The sequence below is a fragment of the Molothrus ater genome, chromosome 6, assembly GCF_012460135.2.
Source record: "Molothrus ater isolate BHLD 08-10-18 breed brown headed cowbird chromosome 6, BPBGC_Mater_1.1, whole genome shotgun sequence".
NCBI lineage: Eukaryota > Metazoa > Chordata > Aves > Passeriformes > Icteridae > Molothrus > Molothrus ater.
The window spans coordinates 39,177,962-39,205,746 of NC_050483.2; the positions used below are offsets into that span (position 1 = coordinate 39,177,962).

Below are 27,785 nucleotides of genomic sequence, written 5' to 3' on the forward strand. Positions count from 1 at the left end.
GCGGTGTTTCCGGCCGGGGCTCGTCACGTCCGGGCGGCGGAGATGCCGGTAAGGCGGGTGCTGGGGGTGGTCCGGCCGCTCCTGCGGGACTTGCCGACCCCCGAGGGGTGCGGGAGCCCAGCGAGCCGCGGGGCGCGGGGGGACGCCCCGGCCCTCCTGTTCTTCCTGTCCCCGCTGCCGGGGCCGCCCCTCACGGCTGCGGCCGGACCCCCGCCCTGGGGCGGGTGGCACCTGCCCCGCCGGGCCTCGGCGCTCCGCCCTGCCCCCGTTCCTCCCCGGGCCTCCGCAGGGCTCCTCCCGGCCGGGGCGTGGGCAGCCGGGCCAGGCAGCGCTGGCTCTGGTGCCCGTGGGTCGCTCGGGGCCCGCCCTGCCGGGCACGGGCTGGCAGGGGCAGCGGGCGGCCGCGGGGGTAGCGCCGGGCCCGCTGCGAGCGTAGGGCTGACTTACTCTGCGCTCGCTCGCTGTGTGCGGTGTCTTGCCCCTCCACGGCAAGTGAAGCTCCGTGCTGCAGTGCTGCTGTCAGGAGTGTGAGAGGGAGGCTTTTAGGTTCTCTTTTTAGCTGATCCAGTATTCTCGTTACTTTTTAACATAGTCGATAGACCGGTAGTTGTGTTGGAAAGGGGAAAAAACTGTATGTAGTTCACATTTTTCTCCCATCAGCAGTGTGTGAGTGTTTTCCTGGCAGGCAAGAAAAGCTTGTTCTCATGTTCCCCTTTTAGCACAAGCATCATATGTGTATTTGTGAAATAAGTTCTATTTATCTGGGCTCACCAAGAAATTAAATTTCTGATTCCGTGAAATATCTCGACTGACAGGAAGAACTGATGTTTCCTGCTGACAGGTTGTTTGTATATGGCTCCCTTTTATCAATAATTTGGGTAATTCCATTGTGTTGTGGACTGGGAATTCAGCTTCCTCATATCTTGCATACTTTATGTGATTTGCAGTTGATCCCATAAGTTTCCAGAACAAACAAGGCAATTATCCATTAAAAATTAGTGATTGCAAAGAAAATGTGGTAAATAACATCTTAACACCGTGAAATTAATTTTTAAAGGCTATTTTCTTGATTCAGTGAAAATAGAAATCCAGGAACCTCAGTTAATGAGTTTTACCAATACCTCAAAGTATATTTTACAGTTGCATCAACACATGTTCACTTCTTTTTGCTTTGCTCTTGTTTTTCAGTTCCTCTTTCTTTATGTTTCCTTTTTTGTTGTTTTAGGTTAAATTAATTATTTCCGCAGCAGAGCTTCTTGCAGAAGGACCACCACACTGGTTTGCACTTAGGAAAATATGAAAATAAGCAGGGAGTGTTGTTCTCTCTGAACTAAAAAAAAAAAATTAAAAAAAAAATCTGTGCCTTGCTGAGAACAGCTGCAGGAGTTGGACACTTGAATCAATGTTATCGGATGAGTTAGAATCCAAACCTGAGGTGAGCAATTATGAACTGAGTTTGGTTCCCAGGAATGTTTGTGGGCAACACTTAGAGTCAATGAGTTTACTCAGATTGCTGCTTACATACTAATTTTCCAAGTGTTTTCAGTGACATCTTCTAATGCTTCCATGCTTTGATTTAAATGGTAAAAAATTAGAAAATATTGCAAGTTTTTTTCACCTCCTTTCAAGTATCAGCCAATATTCTTGCCTGTTCTCAGGTTACATTTTTTTCTACTATTACAGCATTCTTTTGTTATGAGAATAAAATAAATTAACGAATTGACTATTTCTTTCCTTCAAACCAAATTGGCTCTACTTGGTTTTGGACAATCTGAATTATTCTATCAGCATCAGCCAGTCCTGTTCTTCAGAGTACTCCTGTTGCCATTCAGCAGTTGGCAGAAGTGGTAGGCAGCAGCACACGGGGGATCCTGGCTGCTCGGTGTGAGGCTGCTGGACTGTTCCAGGTTCAGCTGGGCATGAATTGCAGGGACATTTGTGCATAAACAGCTGGCCACAATCAGGTAAAGCATGAACATACAGATTATCACATGTGCAGGGAAAGCATGAACAGCCACGGTTTGCTGGTGGGTTATAGCTGCACCCTCATCACTCGACTCTTGTGCATACTCACATTCACATCTCTGCCAGGCCTATAGTCCTTCTGCCCAGAGCCAGGGCTTTTAAGCCAGTTTCTGGCTGGAATAGTATTTGGTTTTTTTTTCCAGACTGTGGAAGCCTCCTACTTGCATTAGTCAACTAGAAGCTCACTAGCAGTGGACTCACTTGTGGGTAGAATATTTAGGAATATCTTTGGTAATTACATAGGAGGGACTGCAGTGATCAGGCACAGCAAACATATGTTTGGAGTCTCTTCTCTCCCCCCTACCCCTGGTTCTTAATTTATCTACCTTGATTCCTCCTTTGATCTTCCCCCTAAACATAGCATAATAAGCTTAATACATCCTGATGTCTTTGTGGTATTGGATAGTAAGTTTGGTCTCTCATATGAGACCCATTCTGATAAGCCACGATAGCTTTTCTTCTTACCAGTTAAAATTTCTGGTTGAACCTTTACAAGATGTCTCTCTGGCAGTGACTCACTAATCAGTTGCTGAGGAGTTCTGGGTTTTGTTACTCTTACCTTTAATGTGCTAGATACAAGTGTTTGCAATTTGTTACATTCAACACCACCACCACCACCTCCTGCCTCTCCTATTTCTTGCCCCTTTTTTCAGGTTGAACGGCCATTAGCTGGCTCGCTGTGCTAGAGATCCCCACTTAAAGATGCAGGGGTTTTATCACTTGGTGTTCTTGCTTTTCCTGGTTCTCAGCTTTACCTCTGCAGATGGCTGAAGTCCTAGAGCAGAGGATATGGTACAGCTATGAAATACTTTTTGGGGAAGTTTGCAAGACATAATTGAATGGTTTTTGTTGAGTCTTCTGAACGAAAGTCTTGAGTTTCTATCCCTATGAACTATGCAGCATGTATCTTAAACTGGTACTCTAAAAAGAATGATGATTACATGCTGGTAATTCATTACAGCTCATGTGATATGTTAAGGCATTTGTTTCTAACAGAGCAGCCAAAGCCCTTCCAATCACACAGCTCAGGAAAAGTAGCTGCAAATTCCTAGCAGCTCTGAGTAGTCTCAGCACGATCTGCAGAGTTCCTCTCTCTTGCCTTGTCACTGATATATCTCATACATTCTTTCAATTTCCTTCTGAGTTCTGAACCTTAAGGTGGGAGGACTTTGTTACTTTTGTCTGTGAATGGGTGCTTTCCCTTAGGTTATTTCCGACAGTCAAGGACCAGGACAGTTGGAATGCTCATTGCTCATTCCTCAAATAGGAGCTGTAACTGGGCCTTGTCTTTTCTCAACTTGAGTAAGGTCTTAGTTAATTAGGCCTGTTTACATAATAGTCCTATTTCCTCATGGCAGAGTTGCATTTCCTTCCCAGCAAGCCCATAATAAGAGTTAGCTGTTTATTCTCCAGAAGAAACAGGCCTGGTAAATAAAAAAAGTTACAGTGGTTGTTGCAGAGGGTATCCTTTCTGTAGATGCTGTCTTCTAAACCATATTCCTCAATCTTGATTGAAGCTATTTTATACTAAAAATTTTGATTTATGTCCATGTATATATACCCTTTTTTTTTAGTCCTGATTATGAAACTTGGGTGTTAAGTTAGTACTATTTTCTATTGCTTTGATGTGAGACTGGTAAATATCCTTTTTACACTTTTCCCAAATAGCAGTTCAAATGTCTCTGAAAGTAAATAATGATTTTATATCCTCTAGTGAGCCATGGCACCACAATTCTTATAGCCACAGATGTTTTTTCATATACCCTACCATGTGAGAAGTATATTAATTAAGAGCTAGCTGTATTTCTGTGACATTTAGATGATACGAATCAAAGCACTATGTCTCTATTGCATAGACTTCTTTGCTACTGGTTTTATCCCTAAAGAAGCCACCAACATACCATTAAATATTTAATGCTTGAGTAGAGGTGAATCCTCCTTTCATAAGAAGTTACAAAGTTGCTTGGAGACAATTGTATGAACAGATGGATCTGCTTTTTCCTCTGGACTCCCTGCCCCCAAAGCTATGTAACTATCATCCCTCAGGGAACTGCTAAGATTTGCATTTTGCATGCTTTAAGCCTTCGAGGTGATTTATCACATTTACTCGTATTTCCAGTCACCTCCACCATACTGGTCCAGTACAGGGTGCTTTCTGCTCTTGGGGTAACTCCTAGCATAATCAAATGAATTACAACTCTGTTCTGTGAATTGAATTAGTTATTGAAAAGGGGACGAAGAGAGGTATTTTAGCCTCTCCTTTCTCTCCTCCTCAGCACTGCACAAGGAGAGACACTTGTGATTTAATTAGTTCCCCAGAGGCTGTATGGGAGGAGGACATCCCGGTTTCTAGGTAACAAGCCTTCTGCCCTGCACACCCTTCAGCTCCAGCCCCTCCTTTCTCCTCCCTCTCCACTAAATTTTCTTTTGACCTCTCTATTTTGTTGTGGTTCACTGGTTAAATTTAGAACAGGAATGGCTTTGATTAAAGACATGGTCCCTGCTGCTCTGGCAATCTAGTCTAGCTCTCCAGCTGTCTAGTGGGAGGATAGATCTGAGGTTCTGGAGAACCTTCTTACTCTGTCCCTCCCAGCAATCCCCACTTCAGCCAAAGCAGCTGCCTGACACTTCTTGTCTTTTGAATCATCTGTTATGGGACAAACTTATGACCCATCCCAGGTGGCCATGTCATCATTTGTTTCTGGTTTTGTTGGGTTGATTGGTTGTGGTTTTGGTTTGGTTTTGTTTTCGGTTTTTGGTTTTTTTGTTTGTTTTTGGTGGTTTTTTTTTTGTTTGGGTTTTTGTTGTTGTTGTTTTTTGTTTTGTTTATCTGGTTTGATTTGGGGTATTTTGGATTTTATTTTGTTGTGTTTTTTGTTGTTGTTAAGGATTTCTAGTAGAGGTTCTCAATTATTTGAACAGTTTTTTGGTTGTTGTTTGTTGTGTTTTTTTTTTTCCCCTCTCAGGTCAGGGACATTATTTAAGTCTCTTGGTAACACAAGCATTCTACATTGCTTGTAGTGATAGACCCTGGCATAATCCTGTCCAACCATTTCGTATTGACCAGCAGGGATAACAAGTATTTGCTTAGTGACCAGAGCCAAGAAATATTTTACATTTTTTAATAGGTTCACTGTATTATTTACAGAATTTTCAGTTATGTGGCATTTCAGCTGAAGTAGTTAAAGGAGAGTATATTCAAGAAGGTGATATGGCAGAGCAAAAATAAAGTTCATTATATCAATATCATTCATTATATCATTCTATCATCATATGAACTTTGCCCTCCAAGGATTATAGATTCTCTCTGTATGATTCACAACTGTCCCATAAAGTTTCAGTCTCTTAAGGATGTCCTTTTGCAATATTAAAATTTATTTCAAATTCCAAGGGATGTCTTAGCTATAGAGTAAAGCCACCTCACACCTCTTATTGTTCCTTTGGTAATCTGTCAATATTCTGTACATTCAGTTTCCCTAACTATGCCTATTCTGGTGTCCCAAGATGACCTATCTGCTTTGTTTACTAATTCTAGCACTTTGGTCATAGTGGATCAGTCTCCTCCCTATGGAGGGATTCTACAGTGACCATCTCAGGAATATTTACAGCCCATTTGGGGCCTGTTTGTGACGCCAGATGTTATTTGGTTATGGGATCTGTCAAACTGTATCATCTAGGAGGCTCCTGCCTTCCTGGTCTTTCAGACATGAGACCACCAGAGTGTTCCCAGGTGCACACAGAAGTGCACCTGGGCCTGGACTGCAAAAATGTGCCTGTGCACACACAGACAGTACAGACATTATGGCTGTGTGGCAGGATAGGGCTTTTACCAGCACACTCAAACACAAATGGCATTCCCATGGAAAAGAAAGGCCACAAATGGCCTAATCCTGTCCCTTCTTATCAGGTAAAAAGGCTTGACATTTGCTAGCATATCACACGTGCCCTCCCTTGGCTGACATGCATACTTGTGGTCATGCATCTGTCCACTCTTTGCCAAACCTTGAGTTCTTCCAGTATCCATCTCCAGGCCTTGGGCTTTTTAATTCAACCTCTGGCCAGGTTCTTGGGTTTCCAGATGGTGTTTTTCTCTATTTCACAGGCTATGCCAAAGTGAATTTAATCAAATGAATGTACTCAGTAACCATTTAGGAGCAGAAAGCATTAGAGAGGATGAGATAGACCCCAGTGGTGATGCAGAGCAGCAACCTGCAGCCTGCTAATGTGGTCAATCAGTATTGTCCCCAATCCCCTTTCTGTTCCCAATAGTTGTTTCTCACCTATGATCCCTCCATTTCTTTGCCTTTGGTCCTTCCCCTAAACATCCATAAGTTTTTCACAATCCCACAGTCTCCACTCAAGATACCTTGATATGTTTTACCCAGTCCCAGAATTTCCCCCATATCCCATAGGAAGTTTGCTCTTGCCAATGAGATATGGGTTCTGGTAACCCAAGATAGCATTGTTCCTCTTCCTTACAAAGTTTCTGGTTGAATTTTTTCAAGGTCACACTCAAGTTATTCCTGTACTGGCCCATCCATCAGTGTCCCAGGAGTTCTGGGTATTTTCACTCTCTCTTATCTGCAGTTTGCTGGAGTTTGTTAGTGTTTGTGTATCTGTGCATTTAATTTATCACCTGTCCTGTTCCTAGATTTCTATGCTGAATAGCCAATTACCAGATACCCTTATAATTTCCTATTTACTTGCAGCTACAAAACCATATTGCAAGAAGCTTAAGACAGCATGACACAATGTTTGTAATGAGTTCTTTCCTGTATTCCAGTTGCTGTGGTTGTTCACAAAGGTATTCAATGACTTTGAATAGGAAGGTTTAGGAAAAAATCTGTCAAGATAAAACTAACATGAAAACTTTTTATTTTGTCCAAATTATTTGAGTTGATGATTGGTTTGCTTTAGTTTATATGCAGGGTTGAGGTTTTTTTATTCCACATTTTAATAATGGGCATGATTCATGTTGGTTTGTTTCCTTCTGCTTTTTTTTTCCCCTCTCATAATTCTCTGTACTAGTTTGTCATTACTTTACAAAGCAAATTAAAAGGAATTTCTTTCTTTTGACCATCTGTTTGTGATTGCTACATTTTGCTTTTCTCTAGTGGCTTAATATTGCTATGTTGAAGTGGAGGGTTTGAAGCAAAGCTTTGTTCTTGTAGGAGGCAAGTTTCATTTAGGAGTTTTTGTATAAAAATAGGCAAGTCCATAAAGTGGGTGTTTCATGGTGGTGTGAGAAGCAGTAGGGCTCATCAGCATAAAAGACAATCCAGTAATTTAAATCTTAGTGCTCACAGTTTTTAGTCTCTACTTCTTTTTTCTACTTGCCTTGCACATTATTCCTAACTTCTTTTTACTTCTCTTTCTCCTATTTTTTAATCCTTAATTAGAATGCATGGCCCTGGGTATGGGGGGGGGGGAGCCTGTCTCTTATTGCCTACATGTTTTTTTGACAACATAAAAATAGATTCATCTTCTTGCTAGGTCCTCTGGATACTCTAATATCTAAGATGAAACAATTCTAACCTTTCAAACTGCCATCTGGCTTGTGGCCTAGTTCAAATGGCACATTGCCATCTGAATGACTGCAGGACTTAATTTGTAGCTTCATAATTGTCAGTGATGACAGCCTGCTCCTAAGGGAGGGGTGAGCAGGGAGTCAAGGGTGATCCCAGCCCAGGCAGTGCCCTCACAGACCAGGGCACAATACTGCAGCATCTGAGCAGACAGGGCTTGAGACAGGTAAACCTACAGATCAACTCAGGAAGGGAATGACTGGCCCAGGCTGAGCTTAGAAAGAGCCCCTAGGGAGACAGTGTGGGTGCAGGTCCCAGGGAGACCAATCAGGGCTGTTAAAGCTTCAGGGTTCCTACAGCAGCAGCAACTCTTTGATTAAAAGTGTTTGAGAAAGCATCAGTATTTCTAGTGTTTTTGTGAGAGGAAATGAACACAGAGAAATCAGAGCACAAAATACAATTTTGTTTGTTTTCTTTACAGTTTCTTTGATTTAACAGACTTTTTCTTGATGTAAGAGAGACTCAAAAGGCTGCTGTCTGCCACAGGAATAATTTGGAATTAGATGCCAATAGTTCTGAAAAGGAAGTACTAAGACAATCACAACATACAGAATAAGAATCAAATTATCTGTGACTGTTGGGTTTTAATCACAAATATACATTAGGAACATCAGGATTTTTTAGTCTTTTTCTTTTGACATTGATGAACTATCTCCCTGCATGGACAACTCTATCTGGGCTCTCTGTGACTGCATGTTAAAATGTGTCACAATGAGGGTAGTAGCTTTTGAATAACTATCTTGTACAATTTCCATCTAAATGCCAAAGGTAAAAATTTGCTACATACAGTTGTTTGCCAGACAGCAGCAGAATCCGCAGAATGCAGGATTTTTGTTAAGGAATTTTGTAGAGATAAGGAACTCGAGGTTAAACTTTTTAGTGTATTGTTACTGTCCATATTTCTTCATTCAGTGTTTTAAAAAAACCCTGAGAATGTCAGTATATGAGTTAATTTGTTTGACAGAAATTAAAGACAAACAAATAGGTCCTACGTGTGGGGTTTGAGCAGTATTTTCTCTGAAATGTGGAGTATGTGACTGGGTGTGTTACAACTGGCCCCCTTCTGTGCTTCTAAAGTGTAAATCCCTACAGGGGAGGGATTTGAGACAGTGTTTAAAAAAGCTCATGCAGTTCACAGAATTTGTTCAGTTTATTGCAAAAGTTAGACTGTGTTATCTCCTAACTCCCAGCAGCACTTCCTTTGTTAAATCAAAATGAATACAGGCGAGTGCTTGTAGCTTTATCCTCAGAAACATGGGCGACACAAAGTACCTGGTTGTGTTCAAGGGTTGCTGCCTAAGGAAAACCTTCATGGATTTCTTTGGGATGTATCCCCACACTTCTAGTTTCACTTGCTAACTAGGCTGGCTTGGGGTTCATTAGAATATGACACACACTAGAAATTAGTGTTTGCCACTGGAGACCCACTGGAGAGAGCAGGACCACACAGGAAGCAGGTAAGAATGGAGTTTAATAAGAAGACAGGATGGAGTGTAAGAGTTAGGCTGTGCCAGACAACTGAATTGACCAACTTCCTGCTTATGTGCAATGGGCCCCTTTTATCCTTCCCTCTCCATTTTCTTATGTTTGTTCTGCCCTGATCCATCTTGATCTTTTCCTTTTCCTGCCTTTGGCCTTTCCCTTAAACAATGCCCTATAAGTCCTGTACAAATCCCCCCAAATCTTTTGACCAGTCCCAAATTCCTCCCCAGGGAATGCATCTCAGTTTAAGTCCTGTACCTCTTTATGCAATAGTCCCCCTTGTTTTGTGTAGTATTTTGGAGAGGGTTTCTTCTGTTAATCCCCTTAGTGGGTGGGTTGGTTGTCCATCTTTCATGGTTTTAGGAGTAGTTGATTTGGATGGGTAAGGCTGTCTGTGTTCTTCCCTTTGTCATCCCAACCGTGTTTCTCTGACTGTTATCTGCTTTTGAATAGCCATATGATAGACATCTTTTTCTGATTGCTTTTTTTTAGTTTAGAAAAGGCCAGCTTTCAGTTAAGTATTTAAAGATAATGATGTAAAAAAATACCTGTACCAAAGGCTGAATGTGGAAAACATTACCTTGAAATGTTAGACCATAATAAAGTATCAAGTGGTAAAAAATTAAAAAGAAATATAGCCTACCTAGACTTACTTTGCAATGATCCAGAGCTGTTTTATTATATGTTGAATGAGAAGTTTGTAGGTATTTCAGAGATGACAAACAATTCTTTCCTTGTATTAATGTAAATTGAGAAGTTTACATTTATATCTGTGTGTATTCATGGTATTATATTCAATGTCTCCTACAAGACAGTAGGGACTACTGGATTGACTGGATTTAGTACCTTTTTAAATGATTTGTGCTGCTCTTGACCTAATCTTCAGTATGTTTTTTCAGCTGCTGGTTCAGTTTGTTCAAAATACTTCTATTCCACTGGGACAAGGACTGGTGGAGTCAGAACCAAAAGACATCACCTGTCTCTCTTTGCTTCCTGTTACTGAGACCTCAGAATGCAACAGACTCATGTTGCCAGGTAAGATCTATGTGGCAGATCTTTGTGACCCTGCCCTTCATACAACTGTCTTTACTTCACCACTTGGGCCCACTGTCTCTTGCTGATACGACATTCCAGGGATGGAGGAGCAAGTCCAGCAGAGTGACTGAACTTTCTCATTTAATAGTGAAGTCTGACTAGTTAGAAACTTCCTCCTCCCTTCTCTCTCAAGTTCTGGGTTTTTTTTCTTAGAAAAATAATTTCATAGGTGTCCTTTAGTCACGGTGTATTTTTACTTTTATTTACTCTGGTTTCACTTTCCTCATTAGATGATGAAAGAGATCTCACTTCTCCAAGTCACACTAATTCTTCCAAAGATGTTTCTTCATCTGCTGTCTTGAGAAGTCTCCAGGTAAATGTAGGCCCTGATGGAGAGGAAACAAGGGCACAGAATGTACAGAAACCATCTGAACTTCTGTCAACTCCAGAAACTTCTAGTTTATTGCAAGACTTCCAGCCCAGCGACAGCACTTCATTCATTCTTCTCAACCTAACAAGAGCAGGTAATTGTCCTTCTGTTTGTCATCTGGCTGGATATGTCTCAGCAGAATGCAGGAGATACAAGTACAAATCTGTCCCTGCTGCTTATGAAGAGGAAAGATCATGAAATTTGCTGGGCATTATTGGACATTTTAGGGGCACTTAGTCATCAGCATCTTTCTACAATGTAGAGGTCAGTGGAGACTTTTTCAGGGCAGCTATTTCATCCATGCTATGAGCACTGATCTCTGAGAAACAAAAGAAATTTCCCTCTGCTGCATTATTGTTTCACAAATTTGTCTTTTCTAGGGCTGGGGTCTCCCGCAGAGCACTTGGTGTTTGTTCAAGATGAAGCAGAAGATTCTGGCAATGACTTTCTCTCCCATGATAGCACAGACAGCAGTACCCCATGGTTCCTACGAGTGCAGGAATTGGCCCATGACAGTTTAATTGCTGCCACTCGGGCACAGCTCGCAAAGAATGCCAAAGCAAGCAATAATGGTAGGAGATCCACAGATTGTGGCTCAAAGTTGAATGTTCCGTACAAGACTCCTAGTTTCACATTGTCTCTTTCTCTATTTCTCTCTTGCTTTGAATCGCTTATGACATCTTCATCAGTGACAGAATTATACAGAACAATTATGCTTTTTTCTTCATTATAAATAGGCTTCTCATTTTTTCTTGGGGAATGAACTCTAGCGGAACCATCTGTTCATTGTAGCCTACTAGTTCTCCAGTACATGTAAAGAATATCTTGCTGACTGTATCTGCTTGATTTCCAACTTTCATTTTCATTTTTAAGAGCCTATTTTTAATACATACTGTGAATAATACTTTCTTTTTAGCTCCACTGAGCTTGGAGATCAGTTTTCTGGAGAATTCATAATTGGATTTAGTCGCAGGCTTCAGAATTAATTATTTTAATAAATAATTGCACGCAAATGCAATACCTCTTATTTTAGCTGAGGTGTTTTTAAAAGCAGTTTAGCTAATAGGTGAAATTGGCTGCTAGTTAAAATTGGTTGTTTGATATTGATATAGAGACCATTTTTACCATTTCTGGTGCATTGGCTTTCTATTCTTTTTGTGATAAGCCTTATCTGGTAGCAGCTGATCTGATCCAGATGGCTTGTTGGGAATAGTTTATGGGCCTGGTAGGGTTTGCAAATCTGTGTCTGATCCCTGCTATAGGCTAGGCAGCAGCATGTAGGACATCCTAAACAGTTAGTAGCCAGACACACACGTGATTTACAATCCTGTATCGTATATGATGCTGTTTTTTCTATTAAACTTGACCCATTATAGTGATCTTTTTTTTTTTTTTGGTGGGCTTTTTTTTTCCAGGGGAAAATGTTCATCTTTGCACAGGAGATGGGCCACCAAAAGATTCAAGCCCCATTCCTCATTTATCTCGTGTGGAAAGAAAGCTGAAGTGCACAGTTGAGGGCTGTGATCGGACATTTGTATGGCCAGCTCACTTCAAGTATCATCTGAAAACACACCGGTGAGCAGAATGAAGCTATTTGTTGTTATGGCCTTGAAAAAATGCACTCTGTATTTGAGATAATGTTAGGTTTTGACATTAAGAAGCTGTGAAAGCCTGGCATTATTCATAGAAATATTAGGTCTGTTGAGTGCTTTAAGTCAATTATGCTGAAAAACTTGGATTAGATTTAGATAATTTTGCAGGTCCTTGTTATGTTTGGTTTAGAATTTTTGTATTTTAACAGGTACTCATATTTAATAAAAGAAAGAAGTCAAGTGTTCATGAAAAAATGCGTTGCAGTAGCTGGTAATGAAACAGCTTTTTGTTGCTTTGCAGTAACGACCGCTCCTTCACCTGCCCAGCAGAGGGTTGTGGGAAAAGTTTCTACGTCTTGCAGAGGCTGAAGGTGCACATGAGAACTCACAATGGTGAAAAACCCTTTGTGTGCACAGAACTGGGCTGTGGTAAACAGTTCACAACAGCTGGAAATCTGAAGAACCACCTACGAATTCACACTGGTGTGTTTTAGACCTCACCTATTTGTGGTCTGCTGAGGTGGGGTCTTTCCTGAGGAATAAACCACTTCCTCCTCTGTCCTCAAACTATTGAAAGTATTATGTTGTTTACCTCTGCCCTTCATTAATGTCCCTTTTCTGTCAATTCACCTTGATCTGTAGGTCGGCCAAATCAAGTGCTAATCTCTTTTACTATCCTGTACAGTTTCACACAGGCTTTACCTTTCAAATGGTGTGTGGTGATGCTGTATTCTGCTCAGAACGTACTCTGAAGATTCCCTTCCAGTAGTGTGATGGAGGGATGGGTGTGTGAAACTAGACTGTTACCAAGGGAATAGTTAGTGAACATGACTTCTGAAATTGTGTTTTGTAAAGAGGTTATTTAAAATTCCTGAAAGGTTCAATAGCTTAGATAGTAGGGGCTGTGCTGACATCTGCCTGACTGACTAGCTTGTGTTACCTATGCTGCTTCTAGAATGACTACACTTGGGACATATGGGGAAATGAGGAATGCAGTGGAATGAGTAGCAAAAATATAGGAGCAAAGAAAAGTAGAAAAAAGCATTAATTAGAAGGTGTGCAGACTGCTGTTTGTGCCAATGCTATTTTGGGATGTTACTGTATACTGGAGCCTGTACACTCTCAATTCATGCTCAGCTTTTTATAGTAAATAAAATAAGAACTTTATTTCGTAGTGCTGTATTTTATACATGGTTTGTTTATGATGGCTCCTCTGGAGAATATGATCCTGCCTGTCAGTATTTTTAGAAGTTGGTATAGCAGCCAAAGTGCTTTAGGTATTTTTGTACTAGAAAGTTGTTTGAGAGAGGCACAAAAGTTACTGTTGAAATGACCAGCAATATAATAATGACCAGCAATTTAATTAATGACCTGCAAAGTTCATAGTGAATAATCTGGTGATTTTGTTTGTTTAGTTTTTTAAGCCTCAGGGTTATCGCAACACTCAAACAAATGGCCCTGTTCAGGCTTCTTGGAATATTGTTAGAGATTCCCTGATGGCCTTGCAAGCATTGTATTACAGTTGGTTAACATTTCAAAATAACCTTGACAAGTGTGAGAGAACAAGGCCTCCCTGGTAAAATGAAATTACAGATTATGTGGGTCGCCAGCAGCTGTTTGTGCCTTCTGCCTGCCTTAAACACGACTGTATGGTATGTGGTGTGTCGATGCACATAGGAAAAAGCTGCTATTTTAAAGTATGTGCAGTCTAGCTGGAACACATGGTCTGGGGGCAGATGTTGGGATGTAGTTAAAAATTGTGTATCCCAATAATAAAATTTTGAATGTGTAGTAACAGCAGCCATAGTTTTTGCAGTTTTCTTTTGCATTTACAGCTCCCAGCCAAGCTCCCAGATTAAGTTAATAGGCCCAGCTGATACATGCACAATCCTCCCTGATAAGAGAGCATTCTGCAACCAGCAGAGTAATAGCTTCTGGAGGAGTAAATAGTAGCTTTCTAAACTGCAAACGGATAAAGTGGAATCAAGAGTTTGATCAGACCAAAGGTGTTATCAAATTGCAGGTGTAAGTAGCTCCAGGGTGTCTTATAGATGGAACTGTGTGCTGTTGTTTAGGTCAATGGTAGTTTTTCCAAATTTTTAAAGATTTTTAGCAAGCCTGAAAGTACAATCAGTGTTTGAGACTCTGCTACATATTTCAGCTTTGTAACACCAATTGGAACATGCTGTGTTGATCCTTTTTGCTTAAAGCTGTCAAATACTATTGTAGATAAGAGGCTAATAAATGAGGTGTTGGGAGAACAGTTCTAAAGGCAAAGTCACAGCAGAAATATCTTTAAAAACAAGTTTACTCTGAAAGAACTACATATATGTTCTACAATAAATTATTAAAATAGCTTGCTTAATCTCCTGTGGTCTTGCTATTACTCTTGTACAGGGGTCCAGTTAAAGACTTGAAATCATAGTGTTAAACATGGTATATTGAGTTCTTTAGTGGGATGTTGCAGGCAAACGTTATGTCTAGCTTTATTAAGAGAGTGTTCAAAACAGATTAATTTTATTGCACTGCATTAATGTAGTAACCTCCCAGTTGATCATAACTTAAATAAATCCAAAATAGCTGGGATATAAACTTCAGCCCATGAGAACAATTCGTGCCTTGAATTACAGTTCCTCCTCACATAGATATAAATGACTGACACATCTCTCACAGGATTTTGGCAAGTTCAGCCTGATCTGAAACAAAGTATAGAATCTGATATGAAGGGAAATACAGTTAATGGGGTTTTTGGCACTGAGAGGCAGAAAGGGAGTAGGACCCTGTGAGTGTGTGGAACAGAGAGCTGGTTGTTGAGAACTGCAAATAGAAGATACATCATAGATCAAGTAGTTTTATATTACTCTATTATTATTTATATACTTGGAAGATTATCTAGAAACAGTGCTTCAGTTTCGATGAATGATGGTCTAAGAATATTTTAAAATAATGCCTCTGTTTCCTCTGGTGAAGTGAATGCTGTAAAAGCCTTAGGAAACTTAGGAAGGATGTGCAATTTCCATGGAACTCTGATATACATAAGGCCAAATGGGAGAATGGAGTAGAGATGTCCAGGCTGTTCTCAGGGACTTGGGCAATCAGATTAAGTTGTGATCCCAAAATCTAAGAACTTACTTTTCCCTTGTAGGGGAAAAACCCTTTCTGTGTCAGGCACAGGGATGTGGTCGCTCCTTTGCTGAATACTCCAGTCTTCGGAAACATTTGGTTGTCCACTCAGGTAAGAGTCTTCATCTGATATTCTGTGATTTGTCTGAAAAAAGACCTTTATTGTAGGACTTTGATTAGATTTCCTTAGAAAAATCCTGGTTTCTACAGAACTTTTGGTCATAGTGTTTTTTGACTTCCCTTTTGTGGTGCCTGTAGCCTGTACATTTTAATTTTTTAGGTTGTATCTATTTTTAAACTGAAATTACATTCTAAAAATTTTTTCTAAAATGTCGTTAAGTTGAATATCTTTTTCATAGCTGCCATTTGGTTACTTAAAAGAGAGACTCTAGCATCTCTGTATATTAACCACAGCCATTTGAATCTGAAATCTCTTTAAATTGGGTAGGTTTTCCTAGGTAGAGTTTTCTAAATGGGTAGAGTTTTCAATTTTTTTTTCCTACTACATGCTTGTAATTGGACAAAGATTTAGGTGGAAATGTATTTCACAAGTGTTTCAAAGCTTCTGCCTTCTGTTTTGATTGATCTGTCATAAATATCATCAGCACACAATGAAAATGGTATGTTTGGGGAATGGGAGATTTTATTGAGGTAATAACATTTGGGATTGAGTTCTCCATGCTCTTTCTGTCCTGTCTCCTTGGCTTCCATGCCATTGAGTCAAGAAGTATGGAGAGCATGCTTGTATTGTGAAAATGATGAACTGCTCTGTAAAATGAAAATCCTTTCATAGTGACAAGTCATCATCAAGTCTCTGCTCAGTAATGTAAAGCAGATGCTGCAATTCATTGTGTGATGGCAGGAGACAGCTTCCTTGACTCTGGTCATTTTATTCTATATGTGGGACATCAAGTATTTCCATATCAATGAGTAAATGATTTGAAATAACTTGTTGCTTCTCATCAGTCTGACTTGAAGACTTTGTTACTCTTCAGACTTGAGTTATCCAACAACTGCCATTACTGATATCTAAACCTCTTCTATTCTAGAAGCTTATGGCCCTCCAGGAGATGGGAATACGTCTCATTTGGTTTTTACTGATAAATTACCACCAGTGGTATTAACAGCCATTTCAAAACTGTTATTAGTTTCCTAGTTGATGAGGTCTCTTCTCCCAGTTTGGTAATTCTTGGGATATTTCTTCCCCCTTTGACTCCAAGGAGTGAAGCCCCATCAGTGCCAAATTTGTGGGAAGACATTTTCCCAGAGTGGTAGCAGAAATGTGCATATGAGGAAACACCACTCCCGAATTGGAACAGCTGGCAGCAGGGAGCGAGAACAGCCAGGTAAAGAAGGGAGCACACTCACTCTGGGGGAAAAGTGCAGGAAAAAAATTAGTGGATAGTTGAAGAAGAGATGTTTGTCCTCATAATATGAGACCACAAGCCAGTAAGAAACAAAAGTCCTCTTGGAGATAAGGACTGTTTACCTTTCCCTTTTCTAGGACAGAAGACAAAGGTGTATTTTTGTATGGCGGTCAAGGGGCAGATATGTTTATTGTTTTCAAAATCAATGGGAATCTAGTTGGGGTTTTTTATGTGGATTTCTTCCCTTGGTTATGTTTTCTTGTTGCAAGCAGCCTGGGTTTTTACACAATGTGAATTATTTAAAGATAAAGACAATCCTGCATAAGATCCCACCATAGTAAGGTTCAAAACAATAAATATAGTATCTTCCATCCATTGGAGCACTGGCTGCCCAAAGAGTAGGAATGGATAAAGTAGGTGTCTAGGGAAGAATTCAGTACAACTTGAAATGGGGCAGGGATTGTAGCTTATATTGCAGTGTAATTGCATCATGGGAATTCTCTTTTGCCCTTTTTTTTTTTCACAATAGAGTCACTGATGGGCAGCAGTTTGCTGGAAGAATCAACAGTGCATAGTAAGAATCTCATCTCCATGAACTCTCAGCCCAGCCTTGGCGTTGAGTCTCTGCACCTGCCAGACACTGAGTCAATTATTGGAGTAGAAGAGGGTGAGACCAGCTGCTCTTTTTTCCGCCCTCTTATATGTGGTGACTGAGATGGGATCCATCATTCCTCTTGAGGCTCACCATATTGCAGCGGGATGAATGAACATTGCTTTAACTGTGCACAGAGGGGTGGGTAGATAGTGGATGAATCCTAAAACTGGAGTTGGAGAAGATCTGCTGGACCAAGTTTCTCTCTTGCAAGGTTTGAAAGGTGAAGTCTGCTTAGGTGTCACTTAGCCCATGTTGTGGAACGCCATTTCAAAACTGCTTATGCAGTCCATCCCCCAAAGCCTAAAGTGTTTGTTTTGCTGGAGCACCTAGGAGCCCCAGCTAAGGACCAGGACCTCATTGTGCTAGGCACTGTTCAAATATTCAGTATCTTGAGCAACAGGCCTTCCTTCCACCCTTTACCTTCAGAGACTATATTCTAATACATCTCACTGTCAGAAGCTGACTTACTATATGAAATAAATGTACTACTTGATATCATTTGGTTACATTTCATGTGTTCTGTTCCTGCTTTTCCCAGTAATTTTTCTCCAAAATATTTTTGGTATATCAAGCTCTTTAAATGAGTCTTCCACATGGTGTTCTGAATATTTTGTTAACTTAAAGAGCCTTCATAACTGGTGTTACTGAGAATGCAGAGTTTTGCTTAGGTACTGTGTATCTGTAATAGCTTCTATGCAAAGGGAATGCCTAGAGTTTATATTGCTCCCTAGCTGAATGGAAAGGTAGTGCTGCTGCTGGTACAGGTATTGTAACCTGGAGGTTCCTGCAGAAGCTCCACCAGGTACCTGGGAATCAAAGTGATGCAGTTTGGCTGCCATCTCAGCAATTGGTGGGAGATACTCCAGTGAGATGTCTTCTTTTCTACAGTATTTTTGTAGGTTAGCTGAACAGGCTGTAAATCTTGTAACTGAATATAACCAAATACTTTCATAAAATGCAAAAGTCCAGAACCATAGTTGAAACTCTTTATTTCCATACCATTTTTGAGACATATTAAGAGACTACAGCTCTCTTTTAGGATTACAGAAACGTAATCCTCCTTTCAGAACAAAACTTTGTTTAGCAAGAGAGATGTGAGTTTCAGTTACTTAGTTTGATGCTTTTACTTTTATCACATTTCTGCAATTTCAGTTTAGGGACCAATATGAAGGCTTTAATTTATTTGTTATTATATTCATGCATGTCACCTTAGTATTTTTTAAAAGGATATGGCATAATAATTTAAACTTTTGTTCCTCCTTTCTTAGGGTTTCCCTTTTCACATCACATACTTGGAAATTTCTTTTTTCAGCACCATTAACTATTATTATGGAAATCAGCAACCAATTTTAGTAAATACCCTTTAAAATGTATGTATTAAAATTTCAGTCCCACTGCTCCAAATATATCCATACAAAGAGGCTTTAAATCACAGACTTAGAGTATGGAAGTAATCTTCTTTCCTTCCTCCTTCAATGTGGCGAGGCACAGTGACAATATGGTTACATCACTGCTCCTTTCCAGGGGGTACCCAGAGAAAGAACAGCTTCTGGATGTCCTACACAATTACACCTGTGTAGGAACTGGTACACTGGTAACAGCCTTTCTGGAACCCTCCAAGGAGCTGAAGCCTGTTCTCAGTGTGGAGACTGAGTCACTAATGAGGATGTTGCAGTTTGGTGCATTCAGTCTGTAACGTAGCAGTGTGAAACCCCTGGGCCACAAATCCTTGGATTTAGTACTTTGTTATGATTAAAAATGTCATTATTTCAGTTTTATATCTTTGTCTAATGTGGTAGCTCTGACAGGTACTGTACTTCTGACTTGATGATAAGGCTGTGTTGTTACAGTGTAAGGAAAAAAGGATTAAGGTGATAAAAAGAGACACATCTTGTATTTAAGTAATTGAGGAAAAGATAACTGATGAGGAAAATTGAGCAATATGGAAACATTTTATCTGTTTGAAAATATTTTAATGTCAAAGTGCAAAATTCTCAGAAAACATTCCAGGTGGCACGGATTTTTATTTTTGAAATGGTTATTAGTGTCAAGCAAAGGAGGATCACTAAAGTGTGAAATACCCCTTTCAAGGTGCACTAGGCATTTGAGTGCAACGTCCTGGCAGGCAACACCTAATCTTTTTTCTTCCCAAATATATCTTTGATATCACAGTAATCATACAATTAGGACAACAATAATTCAGAGTGATGCATTCAAAGTGTTTAATTACAACCTTCTTCATAACTTTGGTTGTTTTTTGCACCAAATTAATGACCTGAATTGGTAAGATGTTGAAACATTTTCAAATCATGAAACATGGGAGATTTTTTAATATAGGAAGATTATTGCTTCTTACTAATGGGGGGAAGAAGCCGAGCTGTAGTGGGTGAATGAAGAATTAACACCAGAGAAAGACTACCTTTTGAGTCTTCTCCCAAGATAACTCAAATCCTGATACTTGTTTTTGTAGAAGTACGTTGTTTGAAAGCATTCTACCACACGTGTCTAAAAAAAGCTTTAGCACAGTAGAAGGCATTCTCTCTTTCCTGTGTGCTTCTGTGGCATGAATGCAAGGAGCTGACAGTAGAGGATGCACCTCTTCAATCCTTCATATCTACTTTTATCCAAAGGGAGTGCTTCAACCTCTCTAACTTGTTTTGTTGCCCATTAAAGGGAAAGAGCTCACACAAGGGACACTTTTGAAGACTATGGGAGGCTGCAGGGCTTGCTGGGCTGAACAAGACATGCTCTAAACAGCAGTAGTTTTTTTCCCTTTACGAAATTCTCCCATCTCACCCCACAGCAATTCTTAGGTGTCAGCTTAAACTATTAAGTTCCTGAGGATGAACCTGGAGAATCTTGAACCAAAGAAGTCAAGAACTGATTGATGGATTCTTCTGCAAGCTTTTATGTTGCCACTCCCTTTGTGCTCAGTTCCTCCTGAGGTACTCCTTCCTGTTCAGTACAGTCATCCTTTTCACCTCGAGGCTCGGGCAGCCTGCAAAAATAGTGATGGGCTAATGGCAGAAATGGTTTGCCCTGTGCATATGAAATTGGGTGCAGTCATACGAATTCAGAGAGAGAAGCCACAATGCTTAATAAGAGCAGTGAAGTTAATTTAGTTTTTCCTACACTAGATTATAGAAATTGGAATGCATTCATGAACAAGGAAAATATTTTTAGTCACAGACAAAAGAGCTGTACTGCATTTAATACCTGTGAACATCAGAGTCTTCTTCCAGCAAGTCAGTGGCATCTTTTCCTTTTTTCCTTACAAATTCTTCGCTTAGGCCAACCTGCTGGAGGGTGTGTCTGTAGCGACGCTCTGCTCCTTGACGAGCATCATGCTGTGAAATCGAAACTTAAACAGTAAATGCAGAGAACTGGGGATTCCCCATAACAGTCAACTGGTTTTGAAGTGTACATTTGATGCTCCTGATGGGGACAAGAGGACAACACAACCTCCTGTCCAAAATTTTTGTAATCCATACAGTACAGTACCAAAACTGAACACTAGGACAGTATCTTACATCTCCCAAAGCCAGAGCTCACGTTTTCCTGCTTCAGTTCTTTTTTTTCTTCTTCTTCTGTTCTCCTCCTTCTACCACATTCCAGTCTTACCAGACTGGTATACTTGTGTCTGAGTCCTAACTCTGACACTCATATCAAAAACCTGTGCAAAACCCAAGTTATGTGAAACTCTGTAAGCACATTTGCTTGTAAGTGGTAAGAACTAACAACAGCGAAGTTAATAAATAGAGACTGCCTGTGAAATAGCTTCGTATCAGCTCAATTGAAAAACAAGCATCTTGAGTCCTATATCCTCACTGTTTCCAAGTGAACCTTGCAAATCAATGTAGTCTTGAGATTAGGGTTTTCCAGAGGGACTGGCCAGTCCCTAAAGATTAAGGTGTTCTATATGGAAGGATAGAAACCTAGTATGGACATCAGTGAACACTATTGATAATGGTGAATTCTTACCAATCTGGTACATGGAAATATTACCAGTATTTATCACACATGTGTGTTCTCTGCTTCCATTATCAGAACAGAAAGCCTGATGCAGGAGGGTACTTTCTGTTGAGAAATTTTAAATCAGCATATTGTCAATGTATTGTCACTGTCTCTAACCAGCTGCAGTTCCTGCAAGGAAATAAAAGTGAAAGAGAAAACCCAGGGAAAAAGATACAGTACAGATTTTATCTACACCTCAGGTGCAATAGAGATTTGCAGCTGGTACTGTGTGATGGTTGAGATGTGCTGAATGCAGCCCCAGATTGCAAAGCCTACAGGTGATAAAAGCGACATAACCATCATTAATGTTCTTCTGCAGCAGTGGATGTACAAAGAAAAAGTGCTTAACTGGAGAGGGTTGTAAGAAAAAATTTTGCATCTCCTAAATGTACTCTGTGGTATTCAGGTGCAGAATAGGTATTTATTTAATTTCTGGTGTGATAAGGCCTTGATTTTCATCAGACCATATATTGTGATTGCAATATATACTAAGAACTGGCAAGCTCCTAGAAATAAGCCTGAATGTTTTTTTCAAGGAAAAAATAGGAAGGAATTTAAAGTACACTTCGGTGGGTTTTCCATGTATTATTTTGAGTGCACCCCAGAGACTATGAGACCGTTTGTACCTTCTCATCCATGAATTAATTTGAGACTAGATTTCTTAACGCCTGTCTTAAATGAAAGACAATTTATCCTATTGCCCAGAAATGTTCTGGGACTTTGACCACTTACCTTGGTGACCTGTTCAAAAAGGAATGGTCTGTTCTTGACTCGCAGCTTCATTTCTTCCAGCTCCTTTCTGTATTCTTTTGTTCTGTCTTGCATATTTTGCCTGAAATGGAAAAATTGCCTGTCTACTATAGGTTACCTCTGACTGTAGCTGATCAGGAATGATGAATTCTCAGTGAGTATTCCATTCTTTAAATCACTTTGGTAATTCTCTTGATTCTGAATGCTGGGAAAAAAAACCCTATTGCTGACAAGTTATGGACCTATTAGCAAAGCTCTTCTAAACTGCAAGCAAGAAACAGTGTTCACATTTTTAAAAAAACTTGTCTCATGTGTTCTTTACCAAGCTACACATTACAGTTTACTGGCTTGTACAAATTAGTTTCTACAAACATTAATCTAAAGGAAACTGTTCTTTATGGAAGGAGAAGTGTGGAATTGTCAAGATATCCAAATGAATGTGGAATGGATACAATAACCAAAAAAGGTTAGGCTAGGAATGTTTTTATACCCAATCTGTCCTAAAGAATTATCTGATCATCTTCAGTTAGTAGAGCAAAAGGTTATTTTTGTGCAGAGTAGGATACTGACCTGTTCTGTTTTAACTTCTCCTTTTGTGTTTCCTCCAGACTTTTATGAGGATCCAGTGCTTTTGCTCGGCTGTTCACAGACTTTTGCATAGCTTGACATTTCATTTTCTGTTTCTCCAGCCAATAAATTCCTTCTTTGTCCCCTTCCTTTTTGTTATCTTGGGCATATCTGTATGGAAAAAAAGTTACTGATGAGCCCATGTGGACTGCCCGATGCTAGGTGGGAATTTCAGTTTTGTAGTCCTCCAAGGAGAAAAAGTAAAATTTCAGCTGTACAAGTGTGCATTTTCCAAAGCAACTGGGAGACAGAGCAACACTTAACAAAGAAAGAAGACAGAGAAACATTTCGGAAATGTATTGTTGATGTAGCTGATGTGATGAGGGAAAACACTGGGTTTTTTTCCTCCATATTGGTCAGTAGTTGTACAGTCTTGTAGACCAACTTTCTACCTACCTAATAGCTGATTCCCTCTTTCTAGTTGCATCTGTAATATGCACAGGAAGGGTGTTGGAAGAGAGAGAGGAAAGTCCAGGCAGAGAGTGACTTTTTTGCACTGAAACCTTGGAAAGCTTCTGAGAATCCTGAAAGAAATGAAACTTTATTGAGTGTATTTGTTCACAGACAGTTGCTAGTACAGAATCTCCTCTGTTATTTGCCTACCAAAGAGAACAACTGGGCTATGAGAATGCACTCACTCTTCTCTCTTCCATCAGCAGAGATTTACATGTGGATGGGCTAAGGGACAAGGGGAAGGAGACATGATTAGAGCTATGAAAGGGTGACTGAGCCTTAGCTGTCATAGCTCATTTTGTGTAGAATTTTGTTCTCTTGTTTGGCCTAGAATTCTGCAGTACTTTCAATACAGAGGCAGATGTCACAGGATGTTAACCATTAATAATTAAATGCTATAAACTTGAGAAGTTGGTATCTTGATAGGAGAAAGCAGTACCACAGAAATATCCAGCTATCTCACCTTTATCTTTTCATTAGCCTGCCTCTGCCTGGCATGGAGATTGGAGGTTCTCAGCTTGAATGGCTTATTACGAGTTGGCTCTTTGATTTCTTGTCTCCTTACTGTTTTCCTCTGAAACGCCCAGTAAAGTTCTTCAAAATCTGGTATTGCTGGATTAATCTGTGGTTTGAAGCTGAAACTTGTGTCCTGTAAGAAGCCAAGTTTTTCCTGCTTAGTTCTGGTGGCAGTTCGGGACTGAGGCTCCCTCCGACAGTTGCTGGTGTCTATAGGAGCTACAGAGCTCTCCAGCAAATCCTTTGCTCTCATTTGAATGCGGATTTCCCTGTAGAGTTCAGCTTCTAAAGGATCAAAAGGAAAGCAATGAGAACAGTGTGAGTGACATAAAAGGCTGTGAAATTGCCACTGCCCAAGTCTAAACTTTCCATTATTATGGCAGCTACAGATATAGGAGAGACCAAACATCCTGTGCTCTCCTTCCCCACTTTTTCAGCCCCTCTCTTCTCTGCCTCCCAGGGAAAAATAATTCAAAGATGCCAGTAAAACCATGGTAGGGTGTCTTTCTTAGGCATTCATTTCTATATATCTCTTTTACTTATTGGAGCAATAACTGAGCAGGACTTCTCCTATTCTTAAAGGTACCTGGTAACTTGTGTCCTTTGTCTCCTTTGTCTTGCAGAAATGTTAATCTTCCATACTAGTCCCATACTTTTTATATGGGACTTTCAGCCATATTGACTGTGTGATACAAATGTGTCATTCAAGTATACTTGTAACAGATGATGGCTTTTCTATGTAATCTATATTGGAAAAGTTTTTAAGTAAGGAATATTTGATGGATAGATCACGTTTTGTGACTTTTGTGACAAACTTTCATAGAATATGCTTTAGATTATAGCATCAAACTGAAGTCCTTCCCTGTGCAGCACTAAATATTTATAAAAATGCAGACAGTAGGCTGAGGGTTAGTTTTTTGCTTTTAGGGAAAAAAAAATCAATACTGCTGTTTGCAAAATAAGATGGTTTTGAGTTAATTTATAGTTATTCATTGCCTGAAGTATGAAATGTTAATTTGTCCTCCCTTCTCATATGCCAGATAGAAATAGAACAATGGTTTGTCCTTTGCTGCTTTTTACCTTTCTAATCTATTTAGGTTAAAACAGAACATTTTCTGATGAAAACTGAACTGGTGTATCCTCAAGAAGAAATCACAGAAACAATAAAAAAGGAGAAAAGAATGAGAAAAGCCATGAGAATTATTAAGGACTGGCTTAGTTCCCACATTCAAGCATGAAGTCTGAATTGCTTACTTCAAACTTTCAACTGCGGTGGCTTAAGCCCTCTGAAAACAGGCAAGCATCAGTAACATTTCCTTGGCTACCCTGACTAGAATGGTCCTGGCATCTACTTTCCCTGTTTTAGCAACTGAGTCAACTGAGTGCAAGTGGGAAGGCCACTGGAAACATCATAAAATGGCAGGAGAGAATGGACTACTACACCATCACTTAGAACCAAACTAATTGCCTGATTTGGGCTCAGGAAATACTTGTCTCCTCTCCTAGGGGTTCTGTGCAGAATGGATCACTTGGGTAGGAGTAAAATTGTCAGATCTAAGATACTGCATGGACCTTGGAGACCTATGGCACTACATCTGTCTTCATGTTTGTGCCACAAATCATCTCAGTCCCTTCAGTGTAACCAAAGGTATGGAATCCAGTGCAGGGAAAGATTCCCAGACTGTGACGATCGGCAGCAAAGTGGATATGGAAATCTGTCTGTAGAGCTCAATGTGCCCATGTTTTCTGGGGAGTGGAACAGAACTGCTGTTGCTGACACTCATATAGGACTACTGAACTTAGGGCACTCTACTGCAAGGGTATCTAAACAAAATGCAATGACCGGTGACACACAGGAGACTCAACAACACCAGGGGACTGGCCTTAGGCTCAAGTGGTTCCCTACGAGCCATGATCTTACCTCCCAGCATGGAGACAGCAAGGGACAGGCAGGGAGGTGCTTTTACAGAAAGAGCCCTGGCATGTTACCTTTCAGTTTATCTCCAAGAAGTGAGTCATAAGTAGATTTAGGAACTTTTTTACTGGCTTGCTTCTGTTTGGAGCTCTCATTTGGGGTTGCTGCTGCCAGGAATTTTTGTCTGATAGCTTCTTTCTTTTTCTCTTCCTTCTCCAGAAAACTGAAGGGCCGCTGTGTTGAAAGTAGCAGCTCCTTTCTTTTCTGTGTTGCTGCTTGCCTGCGAATCTCATTCTGCTCCATTATTTCCTGATAAAGGGGCAGAAACACATGGGCAGGTACAGGCTGTGCCCGGAATTGTTTCTGACATTCAGCTTCATCCTGGCTTTGCCTTTTGTCTCTGTGTGTGTCTAGTTCAAGGAACATGTATGACTTCATCAACTCGGACTTTTTGCGAGCTTCCCGCAGGGTCATTTTGAAAGGCTGAGGGATGGTGATGGAAGGAATCCAGGGAGATGAAGCACTTTTTAGCCTCAAGCGGGACTTAGGAAACAAGTGAGGCTTTTGCTGATCCCAGGTACTGTCTGAGGTGAGGTCGGTCAAAGAACTGGACTGCCTTATGTTACCAGATGTGTGACTAAGACAAACACATTATGAAGGGGAAATTAGTGACATTATTAAAAAACAGAGTTAAAAGAAGGGAGACACTACTGATTAAGAGAAAGACACCGCAGGCTGAGCTGGTTGTTGAAAGACAGGCCTAGGGTTTGTCATTCTCAGGCTCTATATTTTGCTTTGCTACCGAAGTTTGTGAGCAGAGCTTTGCTTGTTTTGTTTTCCATGTATAAAATGGAAGTTAGGCCCACTTAGCTTTATCATGCAATTTATTATGCTGAGAGCACTCTATTGCTAGAAAGGCCACAAGCAAACCATAAAGCTCCAGCTTTAGGGTTATCTAAATTGAGTAGCCAATAGCTACTCAACAGACAAATGCAGGAGAGGCAATCAGGCACACAGATGCACAAATCCCAACAAACAGTACCAAACACTAGCATTCCTGGGATGCTGATGGGAATGTCATTACAAGAAACTGCTTTAGTGTGATGTTTGAGAGGTTCAGCTAGAAACTTTGTACCTGAGAAGATGACCATATTATTGGTAATAAGAAAACCCATCTGAGACTATCCTGGGTCTCATTAAAATGGCAAACTTCTCATAGGATGTCTGAGGGTGATTGTGAAAGTGAGTGAAACTTAGGTTTTAGGGAAGGAATAAATGCAGGCAAAAGGAAGGATCAAGGTAAGTCAGAATGGACCAAGAACAGCAAAGGGGAAAAAAGTGGAGGGAGACAGAAGGTGCAGATCATGTGTGAACAGACTCATGGTCAATACACTTGCTGGTAATTGCTGCAGTCTCTTCTTCTTCATAAACTATTTCCTTTGTAAGAGTGCACGTGTGACCTGCTAGTGAATGCAAAGCTAGATTAACCACAAGGAAAGTCATCTGAGAGCTCGACCTTGGAAAGCCCACAGCTCTGAAGACTGGATACTGGATAAGAATGTGTGTCATCTGCTGGCACATTGTAAGCATGATTAGCTGATGAGTGAGGCGGGGATTTGTGCTGTTCGTGTTTTAGGTGAAAGCTGCTTACGTGGGCACCTACTGACCCATCCTCCCTGCTGTGACTACACCTGTGGCCAGTGTTCTGGCACTATACACCCGCATTTTGGGACATCATGCTCCGCCTCCTCCCTGGCCAGAGGGAGAGGGAATCCTGCACCCCATCCTGCCATCCGTACCAGGTATCGTCCTACCTGAGAGCCTCCCTCAGCTTCTCACGCAGAACTTCCGCCTCCCTCCTGAAACCCTCCAGCTCCTCATCTTCTTCGAACACGCCGAGGTCACCCCATAACTCTGCCTGGCACGGTACGCCCGGTTCTAACGGAGACCGCCGGCCCCCCATCCCGATAGGATGCTCCCAGCTCCTTGCCTGGCGGCGGGAAACGCAGGAGTCGGCGCGTTACAGCCTGAGGGGACGTCGCGTAACCTGGAAAAAACGAAAGGAATTGGGAAGTGCGGGATCCGGGGCTGCGACCCCGCCTCCCCGCCCGGGAGCGCCGCGGCTGAGCCCCCTCTCGTCCGCGGGCCGCCGCCTCAGCCCGCCCCGGCCCGCACCAATCAGCGCGGCCAGCGGCGCTCGGGCCCGCCCACTCTGC

General features: G+C 40.9%; 2 protein-coding genes across 3 annotated transcripts; one reads left to right on the top strand and one right to left on the bottom strand.

Moving 5' to 3' along the window:
- ZNF410 (zinc finger protein 410) lies at nt 1–18,270 on the top strand. 2 transcript variants are annotated; one of them, XM_036383482.2, is made up of 10 exons: nt 1–48; nt 1,226–1,435; nt 9,992–10,127; nt 10,418–10,651; nt 10,938–11,129; nt 11,973–12,132; nt 12,451–12,632; nt 15,295–15,384; nt 16,493–16,618; nt 17,169–18,270. In XM_036383482.2, the coding sequence occupies exons 2-10, from the start codon at nt 1,403–1,405 to the stop codon at nt 17,351–17,353; spliced, it is 1,338 nt and encodes a 445-aa protein (XP_036239375.1). In that variant the 5' UTR covers nt 1–48; nt 1,226–1,402; the 3' UTR covers nt 17,354–18,270. The 2 variants fall into 2 exon arrangements, with proteins under 2 accessions (XP_036239375.1, XP_054371039.1); XM_054515064.1 differs by lacking the exon at nt 1,226–1,435 and having other exon boundaries at nt 28–48.
- On the bottom strand, nt 18,267–27,710 carry FAM161B (FAM161 centrosomal protein B). The gene is made up of 8 exons (XM_036383481.2): nt 27,384–27,710; nt 25,644–26,206; nt 23,602–23,939; nt 23,082–23,209; nt 22,629–22,796; nt 22,041–22,140; nt 20,511–20,641; nt 18,267–20,292 (listed from the first exon to the last, which is right to left on the bottom strand). The coding sequence occupies exons 1-8, from the start codon at nt 27,530–27,532 to the stop codon at nt 20,202–20,204; spliced, it is 1,668 nt and encodes a 555-aa protein (XP_036239374.1). The 5' UTR covers nt 27,533–27,710; the 3' UTR covers nt 18,267–20,201.
- Nucleotides 27,711–27,785: the final 75 nt, after the last annotated feature.

Coding starts and splice junctions, on each gene's coding strand:
- ZNF410 (XM_036383482.2), top strand. CDS start 1,403: ATGTTATCGGATGAGTTAGAATCCAAACCTGAG. Junction 11,130..11,972: donor TGCCAAAGCAAGCAATAATG/GTAGGAGATCCA, acceptor TTTTTTTTCCAG/GGGAAAATGTTCATCTTTGC. Junction 12,633..15,294: donor CCACCTACGAATTCACACTG/GTGTGTTTTAGA, acceptor TTTCCCTTGTAG/GGGAAAAACCCTTTCTGTGT.
- FAM161B (XM_036383481.2), bottom strand. CDS start 27,532: ATGGGGGGCCGGCGGTCTCCGTTAGAACCGGGCGTACCGTGCCAGGCA. Junction 22,797..23,081: donor AAGAGGGAATCAGCTATTAG/GTAGGTAGAAAG, acceptor TTTTCCATACAG/ATATGCCCAAGATAACAAAA. Junction 20,293..20,510: donor GAAGACTCTGATGTTCACAG/GTATTAAATGCA, acceptor CTATTTTTGCAG/GCTGCCCGAGCCTCGAGGTG.